General features: G+C 43.8%; 1 protein-coding gene and 1 long non-coding RNA gene across 6 annotated transcripts; one reads left to right on the forward strand and one right to left on the reverse strand.

Annotated features, from left to right (window-relative positions):
- Positions 1–23,266, forward strand: eps8l3b (EPS8-like 3b). The gene is made up of 20 exons (XM_052484639.1): positions 1–260; positions 4,999–5,075; positions 5,414–5,484; positions 5,627–5,691; positions 5,824–5,982; positions 6,694–6,843; positions 7,687–7,778; positions 7,952–8,091; positions 8,578–8,723; positions 9,242–9,353; positions 15,749–15,819; positions 16,147–16,221; positions 16,992–17,137; positions 18,943–19,108; positions 19,334–19,384; positions 19,485–19,513; positions 19,729–19,825; positions 20,925–21,127; positions 21,405–21,537; positions 21,743–23,266. The coding sequence occupies exons 2-20, from the start codon at positions 5,035–5,037 to the stop codon at positions 21,785–21,787; spliced, it is 1,992 nt and encodes a 663-aa protein (XP_052340599.1). The 5' UTR covers positions 1–260; positions 4,999–5,034; the 3' UTR covers positions 21,788–23,266.
- Positions 9,405–10,367, reverse strand: LOC127913149 (uncharacterized). Of its 5 annotated transcripts, none has more exons than XR_008084903.1 (4): positions 10,302–10,367; positions 9,930–10,115; positions 9,654–9,746; positions 9,405–9,468 (listed from the first exon to the last, which is right to left on the reverse strand). It is a non-coding gene; the product is annotated as an uncharacterized LOC127913149 (long non-coding RNA). The 5 variants fall into 5 exon arrangements; XR_008084899.1 differs by having other exon boundaries at positions 10,271–10,364; XR_008084900.1 differs by having other exon boundaries at positions 9,930–10,084; positions 10,178–10,364.
- Positions 23,267–23,694: the final 428 nt, after the last annotated feature.

Consider the following 23,694-nt stretch of genomic DNA (forward strand, 5'->3'; position numbering starts at 1 on the left):
CGTAATACAAGGACAGACACAAGCTCTGGTTATGTTGCCGTTCAACGTGAAATGTTCACCTCACTGAATACACCCTTGCAGGTGGACTTTGACCTTGGCGTTTCCAAGCAGGAAGTCAAGGATAATATTTGTCTTTTTTTTTTTGTTGTACCTTGCCAATTGTGTCAGATGCTTGTCTTGGAATATGTATGCCACTATTGGATTATAAGAGGCTTGCTCATGGAACAGTGAACTCAAGAGGACACAGGCTACATTCACAGGTAATAATATTGGACTTTATCTAAAGAAATGCTTAAGAGACTGTATATATGTACAGAGATGTCTGAGGTATAAAGATACAGTAATGTGGTAATGCGAGAGAGACCAAGACTCTGTATATATGTACGGAGATGTCTGAGGTATAAAGATACAGTAATGTAATGCGAGAGAGACCAAGACTCTGTATATATGTACGGAGATGTCTGAGGTATAAAGATACAGTAATGTAATGCGAGAGAGACCAAGACTCTGTATATATGTACGGAGATGTCTGAGGTATAAAGATACAGTAATGTGGTAATGCGAGAGAGACCAAGACAAAACAATAAGCTTTGGAATAAAGTTAATGTACAGTGCATTCGGAAAGTATTCAGACCCCTTCACTTATTCCACATTTTGTTACGTTAAAACCTTATAAATAGTTTTTTCTCTCTCGTCAATCTACCCAAATGCCAAAGCAAAAACAAGTTAAGACATTTTTGCAAATTAATAAAAATAAAAAACAGATATATCAAATGTACATAAGTATTCAGTCTTTACTCAGTACTTTGATGCACCTTTGGCAGTGATTTTTCTAAAATAGATTCAATTTTTTTCTCATCAATCTACACACAATACTCCATAATGACAAAGGGGATAACAGGTTTTTAGAAATGTTTGCAAATGTATTACAAATAAAAATCAGAAATACCTTATTTACTGAAGTGTTAAGACAATTTGCTATAAGATTTGAAATTGAGCTCAGGTGCATCCTGTTTCCATTGATCGACCTTGAGATGTTTTCTACAACTTGATTGGAGTCCACCTGTGGTAAATTCTATCGATTGGACATGATTTGGAAAGGCACAAACCTGTCTATATATGGTCACACAGTTGACAGTGCAGTTGACAGTCAGAGTGAAAACCAAGCCATGAGGTTGAAGGAATTGTCCGTAGAGCTCTGAGACAGGATTGTGTCAAGGCACAGATCTGGGGAAGGATACAAAAAAATGTCTGCAGGTCCCCAAGAACACAGTGGCCTTCATCGTTCCTAACTGGAAGAATCGGTAGAGAAGGGCCTTGTTCAGGGAGGTGACCAAGAACCCAATCGTCACTGATAGCACTAGAGTTCCTCTGTGGAGATGGTTGTCCTTCTGGAAGGTTCTCCCATCTTTTTAAAATGTACTTCCATATATATATTTTTTTACCCCTTTTTCTCCCCAATTTCGTGGTTTCCAATTGGTAGTTACAGTCTTGTCTCATCACTGCAACTCCCATACGGACTTGGGAGAGGCAAAGGTTGAGAGCCATGAGTACTCCGAAACACAACCCAACCAAGCTGCACTGCTTCTTGACACAATGCCCAGTTAACCCGGAAGCTAGCCTCACCAATGTATCAGAGTGAACACCGTGCAACCGTGTCAGCGTGCACTGCGCCCGCCACAGGAGTCGCTAGTGCCCGATGGGACATGACATCCCTCCCCTAACCCGGACGACGCTGGGCCAATTGTGCACTACCCCATGGGTCTCCCGGTCGGGGCCGACTGCGACAGAGCCTGGACTCAAACCCAGAATCTCTAGTGGCACAGCTAGCACTGCAATGTTGTGCCTTAGACCACTGCGCCACTTGGGAAGCCTAGGACAACCATCTCTGTAGCACTCCACCAATCAGGCCTTGATGGTAGAGTGGCCAGACGGAAGCCACCCCTCAGTAAAAGGCACATGACAGCCCGCTTGGAGTTTGGCAAAAGTCACCTAAAAGACTCTCAGATCATGAGAAACAAGATTATTTGGTCTGATGAAACCAAGATTGAACTCTTTGGCCTGAATGCCAAGCGTCACGCCTGGAGGAAACCTGGCACCATCCCTACGGTGAAGCATGGTGGTGGCAGCATCATGCTGTGGGGATGTTTTTCAGTAGCAGGGACTGAACGCCTAGTCAGGATCAAGGGAAAGATCAACGGAGCAAAGTACAGAGAGATCCTTGATGAAAACCTGCTCCAGACCTGAAAATAGCTGTGCAGCGACGCTCCCCATCCAACCTGACAGAGCTTGAGATGCGAAGAAGAATGGGAGCAAATCCACAAATACAGGTGGGCCAAGCTTGTATCGTCATACACTCGAGGCTGTAATCGCTGCCAAATGTGTTTCACCAAAGTACGGAGCAAAGGGTCTGAATACTTATGTAAATGTAACATTTCTGTTTATTTGTAATAAATTAGCTTACGTTTCTAAAACTGCTCTGTCATTATTTAGTATTGTGTGTAGATAGGTTTTTATTTATTTATCCTTTTTAAAAAGGCAAGTCGGTTAAGAATAAATTCTTATTTACAATGAAGGCCTAGGAACAGTGGGTTAACTGCCTTGTTCAGGGGCAGAACGGCAGATTTTTACCTTGTCAGCTCAGGGATTTGATCTAGCAACCTTTCGGTTACTAGTCCAACACTCTAACCACTAGGCTACCTGCTGCCCCTATACTCTAACCACTAGCATATATTATTATTATTATTATTAGGCTACCTGCTGCCCCTACGCTCTAACCACTAGGCTCCCTGCTGCCCCTACGCTCTAACCACTAGGCCACCTGCCACCCCAAAATTGATGAAGGAAGGGAAAAAAAAACTGTTTTTAATACATTTTAGAATGAGTCCTGTAATGTAACAAAATGTGGAAAAGTCTACGGGGTCTGAATACTTTCTGACTGTGGTGTATACTGCAGTCTGAATTTGTTTAGCTCTGTTACAGAATCAACATTTTTATAGTTATTACTGATATCTGTATTAGTAAATATTGATTTTGTGACCACATCTTTTTTTTGCCAGTAGGGAAATGGTTTTTATTATCACCTGGAAGGTAGTAAATGTGTTATGAACTGGTTGATATCTTACTGTGGTGTCAGCTACTGGTGGTGGTACCTGGCAAGGTGAGCTGGGACTAAGCCTACCTTTTTCTTTGGTCAGTTTCACATACATACAACCCTTTTTAAAGGAGGAAGACTGTCTGCTGACTGAATAGAACTGCTGACTGAATAGAACATTGAGGTGTGTCAGCTGCTGACTGAATAGAACTGCTGACTGAATAGAACATTGAGTTGTGTCAGCTACTGACTGAATATAACTGCTGACTGAATAGAACATTGAGGTGTGTCAGCTGCTGACTGAATATAACTGCTGACTGAATAGAACATTGAGGTGTGTCAGCTGCTGACTGAATAGAACTGCTGACTGAATAGAACTGCTGACTGAATAGAACATTGAGTTGTCAGCTGCTGACTGAATAGAACATTGAGGTGTGTCAGCTGCTGACTGAATAGAACATTGAGGTGTGTCAGCTGCTGACTGAATAGAACTGCTGACTGAATAGAACTGCTGACTGAATAGAACATTGAGGTGTGTCAGCTGCTGACTGAATAGAACATTGAGGTGTGTCAGCTGCTGACTGAATAGAACATTGAGGTGTGTCAGCTGCTGACTGAATAGAACATTGAGGTGTGTCAGCTGCTGACTGAATAGAACATTGAGGTGTGTCAGCTGCTGACTGAATAGAACATTGAGGTGTGTCAGCTGCTGACTGAATAGAACATGGAGGTATGTCAGCTGCTGACTGAATAGAACATTGAGGTATGTCAGCTGCTGACTGAATAGAACTGCTGACTGAATAGAACATTGAGGTATGTCAGCTGCTGACTGAATAGAACATTGAGGTGTGTCAGCTGCTGACTGAATAGAACATTGAGGTGTGTCAGCTGCTGACTGAATAGAACATTGAGGTGTGTCAGCTGCTGACTGAATAGAACATTGAGGTGTGTCAGCTACTGACTGAATATAACTGCTGACTGAATAGAACATTGAGGTGTGTCAGCTGCTGACTGAATAGAACTGCTGACTGAATAGAACATTGAGTTGTGTCAGCTACTGACTGAATATAACTGCTGACTGAATAGAACATTGAGGTGTGTCAGCTGCTGACTGAATAGAACATTGAGGTGTGTCAGCTGCTGACTGAATAGAACATTGAGGTGTGTCAGCTGCTGACTGAATAGAACATTGAGGTGTGTCAGCTGCTGACTGAATAGAACATTGAGGTGTGTCAGCTGCTGACTGAATAGAACATTGAGGTGTGTTTTGAGGTCTTGCCTTTTTTTTTACAAGCCTTTTATCAGTCTATTTGTATTGCTGTCCAAATGTTCTGCGACGGGAATGATTAGACCTGAAATATTACTTTGATTTCTAGGCCAACTATCAATGACAATCACTTCACATTTCAAGAATTACTTCATTCATGATTTGCTTTCTTGTCAACATGTTTGTCTGAGCTATTTCACCTTAAAAAACCCTTAACCATTCTCCTGTTGTATGGGATATGTACTGGTGTGTGAACAGAGGTGATAGCATGGTTTTATATTCTTTATCCTTGGTAGTGATTAACTAGTGTCTAACTAATGCAAAGTGTATGTGTAACTTCTTGGTTTCCTTTTTGACTAAGTCAGCCGAATTGGCACATTTCTGGATTCCTAATAACTGTTGGCTTGTAAGACTGATCACTCAGTCAGAAATAAAGGTGTGTGTGTGTGTGTGTGTGTGAGCTTCTATAGAACTAGAGCTGAATGATCATCGTTCTGTGACTCGTGGTACTTCTGTTTTCTATGGCTGGTTCCCTGTACATCTCTTTCCTCTCTTTCCTGACCTGTGATCAAAGCAGGCCACGGTCACACACCTGTTTCACCTGCTGATACACTACCATGACCTTTGCCCTTTGCAGATTGGTGACGTCACGATTCAAAAAAAGAAATAAAAAATGTTCAGGAATAATAGCGTGCCGTTTCCCTCTCAACCAAGGTACAGTATTACACCTGTATTCTCACCGTCTTGATTATTAAGTGGGTTGCTAGATCCGTTCAAGGAAAGACAGTAGTGATACGATCAGCCTCCTTATATATCATGGGCGTCCTCAGGAAACAGACTGTATATAAACTACACACTCCCTTTTGCTATATAAACGATACATTTATATTTGATTGGCAATCCTAACACTTCCTTTCAGTGTTAGTTGATCTAAACATTGCTAACGTACTGCGCTCTACAGATGCTTGTTGATCTAGTGTCAGATGGCAAACAAGTAATGTTGTATTGGCCTATGAGTACACTGCAGAGTTAGTAATGAGTGTGTGTTGCAGAGGGTTCCCTCAGGAGGATCCTCCCTCTCAGAGGTCCAGTATGACCAGACCCAGTGCCAAGTCCATATACAGTGAGTTCATAGTTCACACCTCCAATCATGTTTACCACTAAGCCTATTGGTTCAATTCAATATTTCAGTATGCGCTAAGTCAATTGGTTTAATTCAATCTTTCAGTAAACGCTAGGCCTAATGGTTAAATTCAATCTTTCAGTGCAAAGGAAGGAGTATTCTGAAACGATGAACAACCAACCTGACAACTTTCAGTACAGGGTGGAGGTAAGGTTAAATTCTGAACATTCAGATTGAAATGTATTGTGGTGGCTCTTGTATGATTATCTGTCATGTAGAATAAGAGTCATGTCTCCCTATAACTCCGCTTAACACTACCTGTCTCACATTCTATCCTAGCACCTGTTTACGTGCGAGTTGGACGGCCAGGAGGTGCGCAACTTGAATGACTGTGTGACCAGGCTGCAGAGGCTGGAGGCTAAGGGCCGTGTCTGGGGGCAGGAGGTGATCCTGGAGGTCCAGGGAGGATACCTTCAGCTCAACGACATCGAGACCAAGGTAGCCAACCTGTCACCTGTCTCTAGACAACGTACAACGTATCTATTGTTGTCTGTATGGAGACCAAGGTAGCCAACCTGTCACATGTCTCTAGACAACGTACAACGTATCTATTGTTGTCTGTATATGGAGACCAAGGTACTGTCTCTGTAATAGATGCACTGTCAGTTAACAGACATGTCAGTCTATCGTACGCCTGTGTCTGTATTGTTCCTGTCTGTGTCGAATGCTGGTGACAAACAACACTCATCCTGTGGAGGTCAAAGTTCAGTTCCCTTTATTCATATATGTACTATAGAGGGGGATGGGTTTGGAACACCATAATGATGTCCATTAGAAATACAGTGATATTGGGTATTGTATAACTTGTATTAGCTTGACCTCATCGGTGTCCAGGCCTCATCAGGCCTCATGACCTCATCGGTGTCCAGGCAATCTCATGAAGTCATGCTGTGTGACTTTTGCCACGTTCACACGCAAGGAAACTCTGACGTTTCCGACCTGCTAACGGACTGGTTGTAGTTTTACACGTGCTGCTTTCAACCAGCTGGCAAGTTTCAGAGTTCCGACTAGCACGTAAATGCGGCATAAGTTCTCTCTACAGGCAGAGTCAGTGCCTCTGGGAAGTGTAGTTCAGACCAAGGCTGTGTTGGACACCTGTGCCTACAACTACCTACTCACTTTCTCCCTACCCCTCTGTTTTCTCTACAGGCAGAGCTGGAGTATGTGCCTCTGGGAAGTGTAGTTCAGACCAAGGCTGTGTTGGACACTTGTGCCTACAACTCCCTGCTCACTGTTATGGTCCAGGAACGCAACAGATGCATCCCTCAAGTCTTTATGTTCCAGTGTGAGGAGGTTGGGGTGAGTGAGACAGATTCCTCCAGCCTAATGTCACTGCACATGGACAAGTTACAGATTTCACTATAACCTCAGCTAAAACCGACAAGATACAGATTTCACCATAATCTCAGCTAAAACCGACAAGATACAGATTTCACCATAATCTCAGCTAAAACCGACAAGATACAGATTTCACCATAATCTCAGCTAAAACCGACAAGATACAGATTTCACCATAATCTCAGCTAAAACCGACAAGATACAGATTTCACCATAATCTCAGCTAAAACCGACAAGAAACAGATTTCACCATAATCTCAGCTAAAACCGACAAGATACAGATTTCACCATAATCTCAGCTAAAACCGACAAGATACAGATTTCACCATAACCTCAGCTACAACCAACAAGTTAATAAACAGATACCCACTATCTAACTTTGGGGAAACATCAGTGAACGAGTGGATATAATATTTCTTAACCTTTTGGTTGGATCTTGGATAATCAGGGATGGAATTAGTAAAAAAATACATTTAAAAAATCACTCAGAATTCACCACTGTGAAAATAGCAAGAATTCAGCTCATAGTACCATTTATGTATTTAGTCATGTCAAAATGATTTCACATTGGGACCTGTGCTCCATGAGTTCCTCCTCAACCTCTATTTCATCCCCTGGATGTAGTGGTGTAGTGTATAAGTTATCCTGAGACCGAGTGGTGCTATCTGTCCCTCTAGGCAGAACAAATCAGAGACCTGGACAGGGCTGTCCAACACAGTGCTAATTCTCCACCTGTTGTCACCTAGCAGTGTCTTAATGAGACTAACCTGTGTAAATAGGAGATTGTTCTGTCTGTTCCTTTAGGCAGAGCATATCAGAGAAGACCTGGACAAGGCTGTCCAACACAACGCTAATGCTCCTCCTCCTGAACCTCGCAGAGAACCAAGCAGACACAAGTACGACATCAGAACACGCGCGCGCAAACACACACACACACACACACACACACACACACACACACACACACACACACACACACACACACACACACACACACACACACACACACACACACACACACACACACACACACACACACACACACGCCCTAAACCTCTCTCTTTCTCAGGAGTAATCTGGAGAACATCATCGGTCAACAGGCGAATGGGAATGGCTTCTGGCCCATTGGTCCTGCTCCTCCCATGATGCTGCAGGAGAGGGCCCCTCATCCCCCTGACCGCACCGCCCCGGTGTACAACAACAGAAATGGTAGGGACTATGGTCAGTCTTTAGCTTTGTCTGACAAGGCGTCAAATCTTTGATTCCTCCTGTCCTTGATTCCTCCTGTCCTTGATTCCTCCTTTCCTTGATTCCTCCTGTCCTTGATTCCTCCTGTCCTTGATTCCTCCTGTCCTTGATTCCTCCTGTCCTTGATTCCTCCTGTCCTTGATTCCTCCTGTCCTTGATTCCTCCTGTCCTTGATTCCTCCTGTCCTTGATTCCTCCTGTCCTTGATTCCTCCTGTCCTTGATTCCTCCTGTCCTGGATTCCTCCTGTCCTGGATTCCTCCTGTCCTGGATTCCTCCATTCTTTGACTCCCTTTGCATTAAAGGAGAGGTGCCAAGGTCTCTCCCTTCAGACCTTCTCCTCCAATGAGTTTGGAGAAGGTGGCAAGGATTTTCCTTTTATGCTTCACTACAACAATGGAGTTTAATGCCAGAAGTTGAGATCTGTCTTTATCCGTGTGTGTTTCCAGAGAGCTTCCCTCCCCCTCCAGTCTACAACCCACTACAGGAGCCCCTGCACAGTCCGGAGGTATACGGAGGGTCACAGCAGTACGGAGCTAGAGACCAAGAGCCTCGCCAACCCCAGCCTCAATACACTGACACAGAGAGGAATGTGGTCAGTACCGTGTCTGTTACACAACCCAACACCCTAACCCCTCACCGTGTAGTCAGTACTGTGTCTGTTACCCAACACAACTCACACAACCCACCCCCCAGCCTCCCTCACCCTCAGACCCAGCATCACCCTCAGACCCAGCATCACCCTCAGACCCAGCCTCACCCCCAGACCCAGCCTCACCCCCAGACCCAGCCTCACCCCCAGACCCAGCCTCACCCCCAGACCCAGCCTCACCCCCAGACCCAGCCTCACCCCCAGACCCAGCCTCACCCCCAGACCCAGCCTCACCCCCAGACCCAGCCTAACCCTCAGACCCAGCCTCACCCTCAGACCCTAGCCTGTTAAACCATACTTTAAGTGCATTGTTCTGTCTGGTTAAACCAGGCCATCTGTTCCCTAAGCTGTTATACCAGACTTGAAGTGCTATTCTGTTTGGTCTCCCGGCTACACATTTTAGAGTACATTTACAAGTGTTTCTCAGTCATTCGATGTTCGTACATTATTTGTCTGTGTAGGAAATTTTAAACCATGTGCTGAACGACGTGGAGCTCTTCATGGGGAAAGTAGCCGCTCCTAATGAAGAGAAGAACAACAAGAAGAAAAAGAAGAAAAGCTCAAAGCCAAACGGTGAATTAAGTCAAATTTATCTCCAATCAGCGTAGGAAACACTGATCCCAGATCTGTTTGTAGCCAGTTAGCCTGGTCCCAGACCTGTTTGTTGCCAGTTAGCCTGGTCCCAGACCTGTTTGTTGACAGTTAGCCTGGTCCCGATCTGTTTGTTGCCAGTTAGCCTGGTCCCAGACCTGTTTGTTGACAGTTAGCCTGGTCCCAGACCTGTTTGTTGACAGTTAGCCTGGTCCCAGACCTGTTTGTTGACAGTTAGCCTGGTCCCAGACCTGTTTGTTGACAGTTAGCCTGGTCCCAGACCTGTTTGTTGCCAGTTAGCCTGGTCCCAGACCTGTTTGTTGCCAGTTAGCCTGGTCCCAGACCTGTTTGTTGCCAGTTAGCCTGGTCCCAGACCTGTTTGTTGCCAGTTAGCCTGGTCCCGATCTGTTTGTTGCCAGTTAGCCTGGTCCCAGACCTGTTTGTTGACAGTTAGCCTGGTCCCGATCTGTTTGTTGCCAGTTAGCCTGGTCCCAGACCTGTTTGTAAACGGTTAGCCTGATCCCGATCTGTTTGTTGCCAGTTAGCCTGGTCCCAGACCTGTTTGTTGCCAGTTAGCCTGGTCCCAGACCTGTTTGTTGCCAGTTAGCCTGGTCCCAGACCTGTTTGTTGCCAGTTAGCCTGGTCCCAGACCTGTTTGTTGCCAGTTAGCCTGGTCCCAGATCTGTTTGTTGCCAGTTAGCCTGGTCCCAGACCTGTTTGTTGTCAGTTAGCCTGGTCCCAGACCTGTTTGTTGCCAGTTAGCCTGGTCCCCGATCTGTTTGTAGCCAGTTAGCCTGGTCCCAGACCTGTTTGTTGACAGTTAGCCTGGTCCCAGATCTGTTTGTTGTCAGTTAGCCTGGTCCCAGATCTGTTTGTAGCCAGTTAGCCTGGTCCCAGACCTGTTTGTAGCCAGTTAGCCTGGTCCCAGACCTGTTTGTTGCCAGTTAGCCTGGTCCCAGACCTGTTTGTTGCCAGTTAGCCTGGTCACAGATCTGTTTGTGCTCTTGCCAGTTAGCCTGGTCCCAGATCTGTTTGTGCTCTTGCCAACTTCATTACAGTTAATGTCAAGCCAAACATGACAATGAGTGACGGGAAATTAACATGGGGCCAGGAAACACTAGGGTAAAGGACTGATACTAGTGTAAAGGACTGATACTAGGGTAAAGGACTGATACTAGGGTAAAGGACTGATGCTAGGGTAAAGGACTGATGCTAGGGTAAAGGACTGATGCTAGGGTAAAGGACTGATGCTAGGGTAAAGGACTGATGCTAGTGTAAAGGACTGATGCTAGGGTAAAGGACTGATGCTAGGGTAAAGGACTGATGCTAGGGTAAAGGACTGATGCTAGGGTAAAGGACTGATGCTAGTGTAAAGGACTGATGCTAGGGTAAAGGACTGATGCTAGGGTAAAGGACTGATGCTAGGGTAAAGGACTGATACTAGGGTAAAGGACTCATGAAAGTCTATCGGTAAATAGCCCTCCCAATTTACCTACCTCATCCCCATACTGTTTTTATTTATTTACTTTTCTGCTCTTTTGCACACCAGTATCTCTACCTGCACATCACCATCTGATAATTTATCACTCCAGTGTTAATCTGCTAAATTGTAATTATTCGCCTACCTCCTCATGCCTTTTGCACACAATGTATATAGACTCTTTTTTCTACTGTGTTATTGAATTGTTAATTGTTTACTCCATTTGTAACTCTGTGTTGTTGTCTGTTCACACTGCAAAGCTTTATCTTGGCCAGGTTGCAGTTGTAAATGAGAACTTGTTCTCAACTAGCCTACCTGGTTAAATAAAGGTGAAATAAAAATGTAAAAAATGCATCAGGCTATAGGTGAACACCACAACTGACTTAATGTTGAGGCCAGGAAACACTAGGGTAAAGGACTGATACTAGTGTAAAGGACTGATACTAGTGTAAAGGACTGATACTAGGGTAAAGGACTGATACTAGTGTAAAGGACTGATACTAGTGTAAAGGACTGATACTAGGGTAAAGGACTGATACTAGTGTAAAGGACTGATACTAGTGTAAAGGACTGATACTAGTGTAAAGGACTGATACTAGTGTAAAGGACTGATACTAGTGTAAAGGACTGATACTAGTGTAAAGGACTGATACTAGTGTAAAGGACTGATACTAGTGTAAAGGACTGATACTAGTGTAAAGGACTGATACTAGTGTAAAGGACTGATACTAGGGTAAAGGACTGATACTAGTGTAAAGGACTGATACTAGTGTAAAGGACTGATACTAGTGTAAAGGACTGATACTAGTGTAAATGACTGATACTAGTGTAAAGGACTGATACTAGTGTAAAGGACTGATACTAGTGTAAAGGACTGATACTAGTGTAAAGGACTGATACTAGTGTAAAGGACTGATACTAGTGTAAAGGACTGATACTAGGGTAAAGGACTGATACTAGTGTAAAGGACTGATGCTAGGGTAAAGGACTGATGCTAGGGTAAAGGACTGATACTAGGGTAAATGACTGATGCTAGGGTAAAGGACTGATGCTAGGGTAAAGGACCGATACTAGGGTAAATGACCGACGCTAGGGTAAAGGACCGATGCTAGGGTAAAGGACTGATACTAGGGTAAAGGACTGATACTAGTGTAAAGGACTGATACTAGTGTAAAGGACTGATACTAGGGTAAAGGACTGATACTAGTGTAAAGGACTGATACTAGGGTAAAGGACTGATACTAGTGTAAAGGACTGATACTAGTGTAAAGGACTGATGCTAGGGTAAAGGACTGATGCTAGGGTAAAGGACTGATGCTAGGGTAAAGGACTGATACTAGGGTAAAGGACTGATACTAGGGTAAAGGACTGATACTAGTGTAAAGGACTGATACTAGGGTAAAGGACTGATACTAGGGTAAAGGACTGATGCTAGGGTAAAGGACTGATGCTAGGGTAAAGGACTGATACTAGGGTAAAGGACTGATACTAGGGTAAAGGACTGATACTAGGGTAAAGGACTGATACTAGGGTAAAGGACTGATACTAGGGTAAAGGACTGATACTAGGGTAAAGGACTGATACTAGGGTAAAGGACTGATACTAGGGTAAAGGACTGATACTAGGGTAAAGGACTGATACTAGTGTAAAGGACTGATACTAGGGTAAAGGACTGATACTAGGGTAAAGGACTGATGCTAGTGTAAAGGACTGATGCTAGTGTAAAGGACTGATGCTAGGGTAAAGGACTGATGCTAGGGTAAAGGACTGATACTAGGGTAAAGGACTGATACTAGGGTAAAGGACTGATACTAGTGTAAAGGACTGATACTAGTGTAAAGGACTGATACTAGGGTAAAGGACTGATACTAGGGTAAAGGACTGATACTAGGGTAAAGGACTGATACTAGGGTAAAGGACTGATACTAGGGTAAAGGACTGATACTAGGGTAAAGGACTGATACTAGGGTAAAGGACTGATACTAGGGTAAAGGACTGATACTAGTGTAAAGGACTGATACTAGTGTAAAGGACTGATACTAGTGTAAAGGACTGATACTAGTGTAAAGGACTGATACTAGGGTAAAGGACTGATACTAGGGTAAAGGACTGATACTAGGGTAAAGGACTGATACTAGGGTAAAGGACTGATACTAGGGTAAAGGACTGATACTAGGGTAAAGGACTGATACTAGGGTAAAGGACTGATACTAGGGTAAAGGACTGATACTAGGGTAAAGGACTGATGCTAGGGTAAAGGACTGATGCTAGTGTAAAGGACTGATACTAGGGTAAAGGACTGATACTAGGGTAAAGGACTGATACTATGGTAAAGGACTGATACTATGGTAAAGGACTGATACTATGGTAAAGGACTGATACTATGGTAAAGGACTGATACTATGGTAAAGGACTGATACTATGGTAAAGGACTGATACTATGGTAAAGGACTGATACTAGGTAAAGGACTGATACTATGGTAAAGGACTGATACTAGGGTAAAGGACTGATACTAGGAAAGGACTGATACTAGGTAAAGGACTGATACTAGGTAAAGGACTGATACTAGGGTAAAGGACTGATACTAGTGTAAAGGACTGATACTAGTGTAAAGGACTGATACTAGTGTAAAGGACTGATACTAGGGTAAAGGACTGATACTAGGGTAAAGGACTGATACTAGGGTAAAGGACTGATACTAGGGTAAAGGACTGATACTAGGGTAAAGGACTGATGCTAGGGTAAAGGACTGATGCTAGTGTAAAGGACTGATGCTAGTGTAAAGGACTGATGCTAGGGTAAAGGACTGATGCTAGGGTAAAGGACTGATGCTAGGGTAAAGGACTGATGCTAGGGTAAAGGACTGATGCTAGGGTAAAGGACTGATGCTAGGGTAAAGGACTGATGCTAGGGTAAATGACTGATACTAGGGTAAAGGACTGATACTAGTGTAAAGGACTGATGCTAGTGTAAAGGACTGATGCTAGGGTAAAGGTCTGATGCTAGGGTAAAGGACTGATGCTAGGGTAAAGGACTGATGCTAGGGTAAAGGACTGATGCTAGGGTAAAGGACTGATGCTAGGGTAAAGGACTGATGCTAGGGTAAAGGACTGATGCTAGGGTAAAGGACTGATGCTAGGGTAAAGGACTGATGCTAGGGTAAAGGACTGATGCTAGGGTAAAGGACTGATGCTAGGGTAAAGGACTGATGCTAGGGTAAAGGACTGATGCTAGGGTAAAGGACTGATACTAGGGTAAAGGACTGATACTAGGGTAAAGGACTGATACTAGTGTAAAGGACTGATACTAGTGTAAAGGACTGATACTAGTGTAAAGGACTGATACTAGTGTAAAGGACTGATACTAGGGTAAAGGACTGATACTAGGGTAAAGGACTGATACTAGTGTAAAGGACTGATACTAGTGTAAAGGACTGATACTAGTGTAAAGGACTGATACTAGGGTAAAGGACTGATACTATGGTAAAGGACTGATACTATGGTAAAGGACTGATACTATGGTAAAGGACTGATACTATGGTAAAGGACTGATACTATGGTAAAGGACTGATACTATGGTAAAGGACTGATACTAGGGTAAAGGACTGATACTAGGGTAAAGGACTGATACTAGGGTAAAGGACTGATACTAGGGTAAAGGACTGATACTAGTGTAAAGGACTGATACTAGTGTAAAGGACTGATACTAGGGTAAAGGACTGATACTAGTGTAAAGGACTGATACTAGTGTAAAGGACTGATACTAGGGTAAAGGACTGATACTAGGGTAAAGGACTGATACTAGGGTAAAGGACTGATACTAGGGTAAAGGACTGATGCTAGTGTAAAGGACTGATGCTAGGGTAAAGGACTGATGCTAGGGTAAAGGACTGATGCTAGGGTAAAGGACTGATGCTAGGGTAAAGGACTGATGCTAGGGTAAAGGACTGATGCTAGGGTAAAGGACTGATGCTAGGGTAAAGGACTGATGCTAGGGTAAAGGACTGATGCTAGGGTAAAGGACTGATACTAGGGTAAAGGACTGATACTAGGGTAAAGGACTGATACTAGTGTAAAGGACTGATACTAGTGTAAAGGACTGATACTATGGTAAAGGACTGATACTAGGTAAAGGACTGATACTAGGGTAAAGGACTGATACTAGTGTAAAGGACTGATACTAGTGTAAAGGACTGATACTAGTGTAAAGGACTGATACTAGGGTAAAGGACTGATGCTAGGTAAAGGACTGATGCTAGGGTAAAGGACTGATGCTAGTGTAAAGGACTGATGCTAGTGTAAAGGACTGATGCTAGGGTAAAGGACTGATGCTAGGGTAAAGGACTGATGCTAGGTAAAGGACTGATGCTAGGGTAAAGGACTGATGCTAGGGTAAAGGACTGATACTAGTGTAATTGACTGATACTAGTGTAAAGGACTGATACTAGTGTAAAGGACTGATACTAGTGTAAAGGACTGATGCTAGGGTAAAGGACTGATGCTAGGGTAAAGGACTGATACTAGTGTAAAGGACTGATACTAGGGTAAAGGACTGATGCTAGGGTAAAGGACTGATGCTAGGGTAAAGGACTGATGCTAGGGTAAAGGACTGATGCTAGGGTAAAGGACTGATGCTAGGGTAAAGGACTGATGCTAGGGTAAAGGACTGATGCTAGGGTAAAGGACTGATGCTAGGGTAAAGGACTGATGCTAGGGTAAAGGACTGATGCTAGGGTAAAGGACTGATGCTAGGGTAAAGGACTGATGCTAGGGTAAAGGACTGATGCTAGGGTAAAGGACTGATGCTAGGGTAAAGGACTGATACTCTGCAGAAAGATTTATAACAGATTTGCTTGGGTTTCTATACTGGAAAATAATAATTTGTCTATTTCTGTAGCTGCCAACTTGCCACATTGGGAGGAGTTTGTTGTCTGTCTTCAGAAAATCAAGTATGGATTCAACCTGCTGGTATGTTTACCTCCTATCAAAAATCATACGATGTCAGAAGTTCACTTGAACTAAGTGTTAATTTAATTAACCTCAGGTTTTCTATAATTTCATATCATTAATCAGACATAATGGTATTATCATATTACCTGAAAATAAAGTATGCCGTTGAATTACTCTGTTCAACTCAGGGGTTTCGTTTCCTGGGGTGTGTTTGGGGAAACTCTGCTTTACAGTACCGATTGCAACACAGCCCATTATTGCTGAACTCTTTTAAAAGTGGAATGTGTGCCTCATTGGTTCTTGTGCTGAGTAAGCACCGTCGTCATTGGTCCTTTTCTGTTACAGGGCAAGCTGAATGGAGAGATCCAGAACCCTAGCGCTGCAGACTTTGTCCACATTCTCTTCTCCACTCTGGGCATGGTGAGCATCTTGTCTGTAGCACCAAGCAGCCATGACTAAGAAGGATATGGGACCCGTTGCCTAGGCTACTCCTGTACTGACTCATTTTGCCTTTTAATTCAAGAGTAGAGTAGGCTAGAATCCTTAATTGAAACCATAACAAAGCTGATACCCCTCCTCTGTTTTGGTTAAAAGCTGAGGGATGTGGGTCTGGAGAAATACAACCACTATCAGATTAATAGATAGAGCTATGGATGCAAGGACTGACCATCCATGATATCAACATTATAGGTTTAGCCATGTTATGAGGCTATACAGGACTGACCATCCATGATATCAACATTATAGTTTTAACCATGTTATGAGGATATACAGGACTGACCATCCATGATATCAACATTAGAGTTATAACCATGTTATGAGGCTATATAGGACCATCCATGATTTCAACATTATAGTTTTAACCATGTTATGAGGCTATATAGGACCATCCATGATTTCAACATTATAGTTTTAACCATGTTATGAGGCTATACTTTGTTTGTTTACATGTACATTATTTACAAACATTGGAGTAAGACAAGCTTGTATTTTGGGTTCTGATGGGGGACAACAGTTGAACTAAGCTCATGAGGCATTTATAAATAATATTCTTCAAGAATGAATGGGAAAATCTCATTTAATTCCTAAGATCCAAAAATGGATGTAGGATACTGTCCGGTAAACCTGTCCCACAGTGTTTAGATATTTGTATGACTCATTCCTCCCTCCTGTCATTGTCTCTATTCCAGTTGATGTGCCACTACTCCCCTGACCTGCCCCCCTCTGTCCTGGCCCCCCTGCTAACAGAGCCAGCACTCATCTTGCTTAGCCAGGTGGTCACCCCAGAGGAGGACCAGAAATGGAGGGCCCTGGGAGACTCCTGGAACATCCCCAGGTAAACTACCCTTAGTACCCCATAACCACTCCCTGAGTGCCCCTATTCCCCTACCTGACTACTCCTAACAACTAACTAACACAACCAGTTCTGGAGCGCCCTGCTAGCTGGTAGACAGCTGGAACATACCCAGGTATCCCTTCAACTAGCTCTGGAGACCCCTCTGCTTTCCTAGGTAGCTCTATTCCAACCCTAAGTATCATCCCTTTCCTTAGGACCTCTAACAAACAAACTAACGAGGTACCCCTATCTCTTTCCTTAGTACTCCTAACTAACTCACTAACTAGGTAACCCTATCTCTTTCCTTAGTACCCCTAACTAACTAACTAGGTACCCCTATCTCTTTCCGTAGTACCCCTAACTAACTAACTAGGTACCCCTATACCTTTCCTTAGTACCCCTAACTAACTCACTAACTAGGTAACCCTATCTCTTTCCGTAGTACCCCTAACTAACTAACTAGGTACCCCTATCTCTTTCCGTAGTACCCCTAACTAACTAACTAGGTACCCCTATCTCTTTCCGTAGTACAACTAACTAACTAACTAACTAACTAACTAACTAACTAACTAACTAACTAACTAACTAACTAACTAACTAGGTACCCCTATCTCTTTCCTTAGTACCCCTAACTAACTAACTAACTAGGTACCCCTATCTCTTTCCTTAGTACCCCTAACTAACTAACTAACTGGACCAGCTGTGAAGGCTCCTGGGTGACAGCCGTAGCATATCCATGTATGGCTGCCCTTAGACACCCCTCCAAATGTAGTGGATTTGGCTACTTCAGCCACACCTGTTGCTGACAGGTGTATATAATCGAGCACACAGCCATGCAATCTCCATAGACAAACATTGGCAGTATAATCGCTTTACTGAAGAGCTCAGTGACTTTGAATGTTGCACTGTCATTGGATACCACCTTTCCAACAAGTCAGTTAAATCAAGTGCTGTTATAGTGAAGTGGAAATGTCTAGGAGCAAGAGCGGCTCAGTTGCAAAGTGGTAGGCCAAACAATCTTACAGAACGGGACCACCGAGTGCTATAGTCTGTCCTCGGTTGCAACACTCACTACCGAGTTCCAAACTGCCTCTGGAAGAAACGTCAACACAAGAACTGTTCGTTGGGAGCTTCATGAAATGGGTTTCCATGGTCGAGGAGCCGCACACATTCCTAAGATCACCAAGTGCAATGCCAAGCATTGACTGGAGTGGTGTAAAGCTTGCTGCCAATGGAGAGGTGGAAATGCATTCCCTGGAGTGATGAATCACGCTTCCACATCTGTCAATCCGACGGACGAATCTGGATTTGGCGGATGCCAGGAGAACGCTACCTGCACGAATGTATTGTGCCACCTGTAAGTTCGGTTGAGGACGAATTGCCCAACATCAATGCCCGACCTCACTAATGCTCTAGAGGCTGAATGGAAGCAAGTCCATGCAGCAATGTCCCAACATCTAGTGGAAAACCTTCCCAGAAGTTTGGAGGCTGTTATAGCAGCAGAGGGGGGACCAACTACATATTAATGCCCATGATTTTTGAATGAGATGTTTGACGAGCAGGTGTCCACATACCTTTGGTCATGTAGTGTATATTGGGTTGGTTTACTTGTTAGGAACTGTATATAACCAGTCCTGGGTTCAATTAGTATCCACTTTCTGTCAGACCTGGGTTAAAATAGTATTTGTTTTCTATCAAATACAATGAATGGTTGATTTAAACATGCCTTGTTTGCTGGAGTCAGCGACTAGACAGCGAGATGATTTGTTTTCAGTAGGAGGAGTTTCCTGTGTTTGTTGTACCAGGTCCAAATGGCCAGACGGTCACATGATCCCGCCCTACAATCCAGAGTTCTATGATGGTTGGCAGCTGCCACAGCCTGTCCCACCGGCAGCCAATCAGGGACTGAGCAGGAGCAACAGCCAACACATCCCCCTGAGAAAGGAAATGATGCAACAGATGCCTGATGAGGTAACAATAATAACATCTAATAAAATGCCATATGGATTTCAATCATTTGTTAAAGCAGTGAAGGTCCCCAATCCTCATTTGAGATACAATATTTGCATTTAACTCACATTTTTTTGCACCAATCTCCAACATTCAAAGTTATGTACACTTATCTAAAATTAGGATTCAGCCATAAGAAGCCATGTTAAATATCATTATCTAATGGTGACCCCTCTGTTCTCTCAGGGCAGGCAGTTGAGCAGGAGCAACAGCCAATACATGCAACGGCCTGAGGAGGTGAGACTGACGAGGACAGAAGCGTCAGAATCCATCAAAACATTCATTCAAACTGTTTCTTTATTACGTTATGTTTCTCATGATTTATTGTCATTGACAGCTCATGATGAACTCTCCACCATCTTTACGGTAAGCTACAGGCATCACTTAAAGCAGCTACGTTGTTTTGATGATGATATCCTCAGTAATTCAATAGTGGGTAAAAGCATTGTATTACTTTTTTTTCGTCATTGTCCTTTTGCGTTGCTATTACATTGTCATACAACGCTATTACGTTCCTAAAACATTGCTGCTATGTTGCTATTACATTGATGTTACATTATGTTTCTCTGTCTCCTCTGTAGCCCCAGTGAGCTGGCCCCAGTGAGGATGCGTGTGATCTATGACTTTATGGCCAGGAACCCCCAGGAGCTGAGCATTATGAAGGGAGAGGTTGTCCAGGTGGGTTAGGGTTGAACGCCCAGGAGCTGAGCATTATGAAGGGAGAGGTGGGTTGGGAGTTGAACCCCCAGAAGCTGAGCATTATGAAGGGAGAGGTGGGTTGGGGTTGAACCCCCAGGAGCTGAGCATTATGAAGGGAGAGGGGGGTTAGGGTTGAACCCCCAGGAGCTGAGCATTATGAAGGGAGAGGTGGGTTGGGGTTGAACCCCCAGGAGCTGAGCATTATGAAGGTAGAGGTTGTCCAGGTGGGTTAGGGTTGAACCCCCAGGAGCTGAGCATTATGAAGGGAGAGGTGGGTTGGGGTTGAACCCCCAGGAGCTGAGCATTATGAAGGGAGAGGTGGGTTGGGGTTGAACCCCCAGGAGCTGAGCATTATGAAGGGAGAGGTGGGTTGGGGTTGAACCCCCAGGAGCTGAGCATTATGAAGGGAGAGTTGGGTTGGGGTTGAACCCCCAGGAGCTGAGCATTATGAAGGGAGGGGTGGGTTGGGGTTGAACCACCAGGAGCTGAGCATTATGAAGGGAGAGGTGGGTTGGGGTTGAACCACCAGGAGCTGAGCATTATGAAGGGAGAGGTGGGTTAGGGTTGAACCCCCAGGAGCTGAGCATTATGAAGGGAGAGCTTGTCCAGGTGGGTTAGGGTTGAACCCCCAGGAGCTGAGCATTATGAAGGGAGAGCTTGTCCAGGTGGGTTAGGGTTGAACCCCCAGGAGCTGAGCATTATGAAGGGAGAGCTTGTCCAGGTGGGTTAGGGTTGAACCCCCAGGAGCTGAGCATTATGAAGGGAGAGCTTGTCCAGGTGGGTTAGGGTTGAACCACCAGGAGCTGAGCATTATGAAGCGAGCGGAAGGTCAGGTGAGTGTCTGACTGTTAGGATTAATCCCATGGCTCATATAAGGAACACAGGCCATTGACAAATGTCCTCCATCTCACTGACTGAATATGGATTAAAAAAAGAATAGCAGTGAATGTCAACCAAACCAGAATCAAAATAACAAAATGGATATAAATGGTTTGCAACATTAGGAAAATATATCTGTGAAAATAAACACATGTTGATCTACAGAAGTGATTTAAAGTTGTAAATTGTGTGTTTCTAGGTCGTAGACAAGTCGGGGCAGTGGTGGAGGATCCGTAATGAACGTGGCGAGGAGGGTCACGTTGCTAAGAACGTTCTAGAGCCTCTGGATGGAGGGAGACCCTGGGATGAGGGCCAGGAGGTGCGCTCCCCTCCACCCCTCAACATGCAGTCCAGACCTGCAGAGGTGAAAGCCTGGCTGGAATACAAGGCCTTCTCCAAAATGTAAGAATTTACATGGACAACAAACTCTGATCTTTCCTCCTTGGTGGCTCTGCTTACTAGCACTGTAAAACTGACTCAGGGACCGGTCATCAACATGTCATGGAACGCCACAGAGTCCACAGAGTCCACAGAGTCCACAGAGTCCACAGAGTCCACAGAGTCCACAGAGTCCACAGAGTCCACAGATTGGAGGATGGAAAACATTGTGCTAAACAACCTTGTTGTGATGGTGTTGTGGTGTCTTCTATGCTTATGAGAGCTTTTATGTTGTCATTAGAACGGTTCGTAGCCTGAGCGTGCTGAACGGAGCCCTGCTACTGGGGATGTCCAAAGATGAGATGAGGACGGTGTGTCCAGAGGAAGGAGGAAGAGTCTTCTTCCAGCTGCAGGCCATCAAGTCCTCCATAGCCGTGAGTGACAGTAGCATAGATGCACACGCACACACAACTCGGATCACGCAACCTAAAATGATAGCTGATCTACTAAGAGTTTGGGTACTTTTCTGCCTTTTTTTCCCCTATCACTGACGAATTCAAGCTGAACGAAATGCATTGTCTGTGAGACAGAGATAAACAACCAGTCAGTTTTTTTTTCTCTCTCTCTCATTGTCTGCAGCTTGCCAGTGAGTCCAATGGATATGGTCCTTATAACGGTCGTTAGACTGACTCTTCACAAGTAACAACCAAGAGCCAACTGAGGGAGAAGAATAACTCAACTATTTAACCTTTCATTTTAATCATATATTATTTTTGTCCATTCATAGACGGGTTGGTGGTTTAGCAACAAAGCCGATGTGTGAGTAACTATGTGTCAAAACACAGATTGGTTTTGACTGTTGACAACATGTAAACTGTATTATTTCTCTAAATGTTTTATTGATTATACATAAACACATTTGCACAATCAGCACTTTTTTGGTTATCTTTGAACTTCCAAGATCATTGCAGACATCTGAGCGCTCCCCTTTCTTTTGCTGGGGTAGTCACCGTGTGAGTCACTGGGTAGTCACCGTGTGAGTCACCGTGTGAGTCACAGTATGAGTCACCGTATGAGTCACCGGGTAATCACCGGGTAGTCACCGTGTAGTCACCGTGTGAGTCACCTCAAAGCCAGTTCCACTCCTGCTTTTAGTCTACCCCTCTAATCAGGGACTGATTTAGACCTGGGACACCAGGTGGGTGCAATTAATTATCAGGTAGAACAGAACCAGCAGTACTCCGGTCCTCCGGGTTCGGATTTGAATACCAGTACCCTTGCTTTATTCTCTTTTGGACGAATCAGAACCATTGGTGGTTCCTCAGGTTCCTCAGTTATGAGGCTTGCATCTAATTATTGTATAAAATAAATGAGTAAAAATGAAACTTTGTGAAATGATGTAATGTGATATTTAGTCTTCTAAATGAGAGAATTGTTTTCATAAGTAAACTGGTGCACACAAAGCGGCCACGCCCAAGTGAATAGACATTGGTTGGAAATGATGAACCAACCTCTTTTCTACATTTCTATAAAAGCCCTGTGACGAAAACTCACCTCAGTTCCAAAAAACGGGAGGACTTGTTCTCCAAGTTGAAAAGGGCTAATTTCAACTATACAGGCCAGGAAACGAGAGCTTGCTCCACACGTGAAATGGTATGAACTCTGAACTATTGATCACCTAAAGAAGAAGTGCATACTAAACTAGCGTATATCAGACTGCAGCTGAACATATGCGCAAATCTAGTACAAGAACACTGACCGACGCGGACGAATCTCCAGAGTGAGGTTAACCTTTTAACCTCTCACACGACAACCCAGAAGAATCTACAAAGGACAACGGCGACATTGACTGGGCGCTCCAGAGCCTCACATCACCAGCTCAACTATCAAAGCCAGCTTCACGTAAATGCAATGCATCACTTTTCTGAATGAGCGATCGTTAGTGGCATATGTATTTATGTGAGAATAGCTTCTCAGGTCCAATAGAGACCCATGGTCCTTAGTCTTCCTTCCAAAACCCCTTTCTCTTCTCTCTGAATCTATTGTGTTATAACTAAGCTGCTTTTGTTTAGTCCACTAGGGACGGTATTTACTGTATAATGTTATTATGTATTGTATATTCTGTAATTGTTTAATTAGTTAGTAAATAAATAATTGAGGCAATTGGTGTATGGATGATTCATAGTAGAGGCTGGGTTCGTTCAGATGAAACTGACGGAAGTTAATAATAAGAACTCATTAATAGAAGACTAAGAGTTCAGCAAATTATGACTCTGTAAACCAACATTTTCCGTGGTGCCCCGACTTCCTAGTTAATTCAATTTACATGATTAATTTAATTACGTAATAATAATGACAAAGAATTGATTTGATGAAATAACAGTCTTCACATTTAATGATAAGTCAGAGACACGGCACTACCCACTGCATTTACACTTCTAAAGTCTATTAATGGTGACAAAATTGTCCAATGCTGTAAAAGTTTTTAAAAAAAATCTAAAATGAATTTGCTTGCAGATTATTAAAATCAAAATCAAAACATAGTCAAATAATACCCCTTAACATAAATGACAGCTTAATGTATTTTTATA

This window comes from Oncorhynchus keta, chromosome 28 (genome assembly GCF_023373465.1).
Source record: "Oncorhynchus keta strain PuntledgeMale-10-30-2019 chromosome 28, Oket_V2, whole genome shotgun sequence".
Lineage (NCBI taxonomy): Eukaryota > Metazoa > Chordata > Actinopteri > Salmoniformes > Salmonidae > Oncorhynchus > Oncorhynchus keta.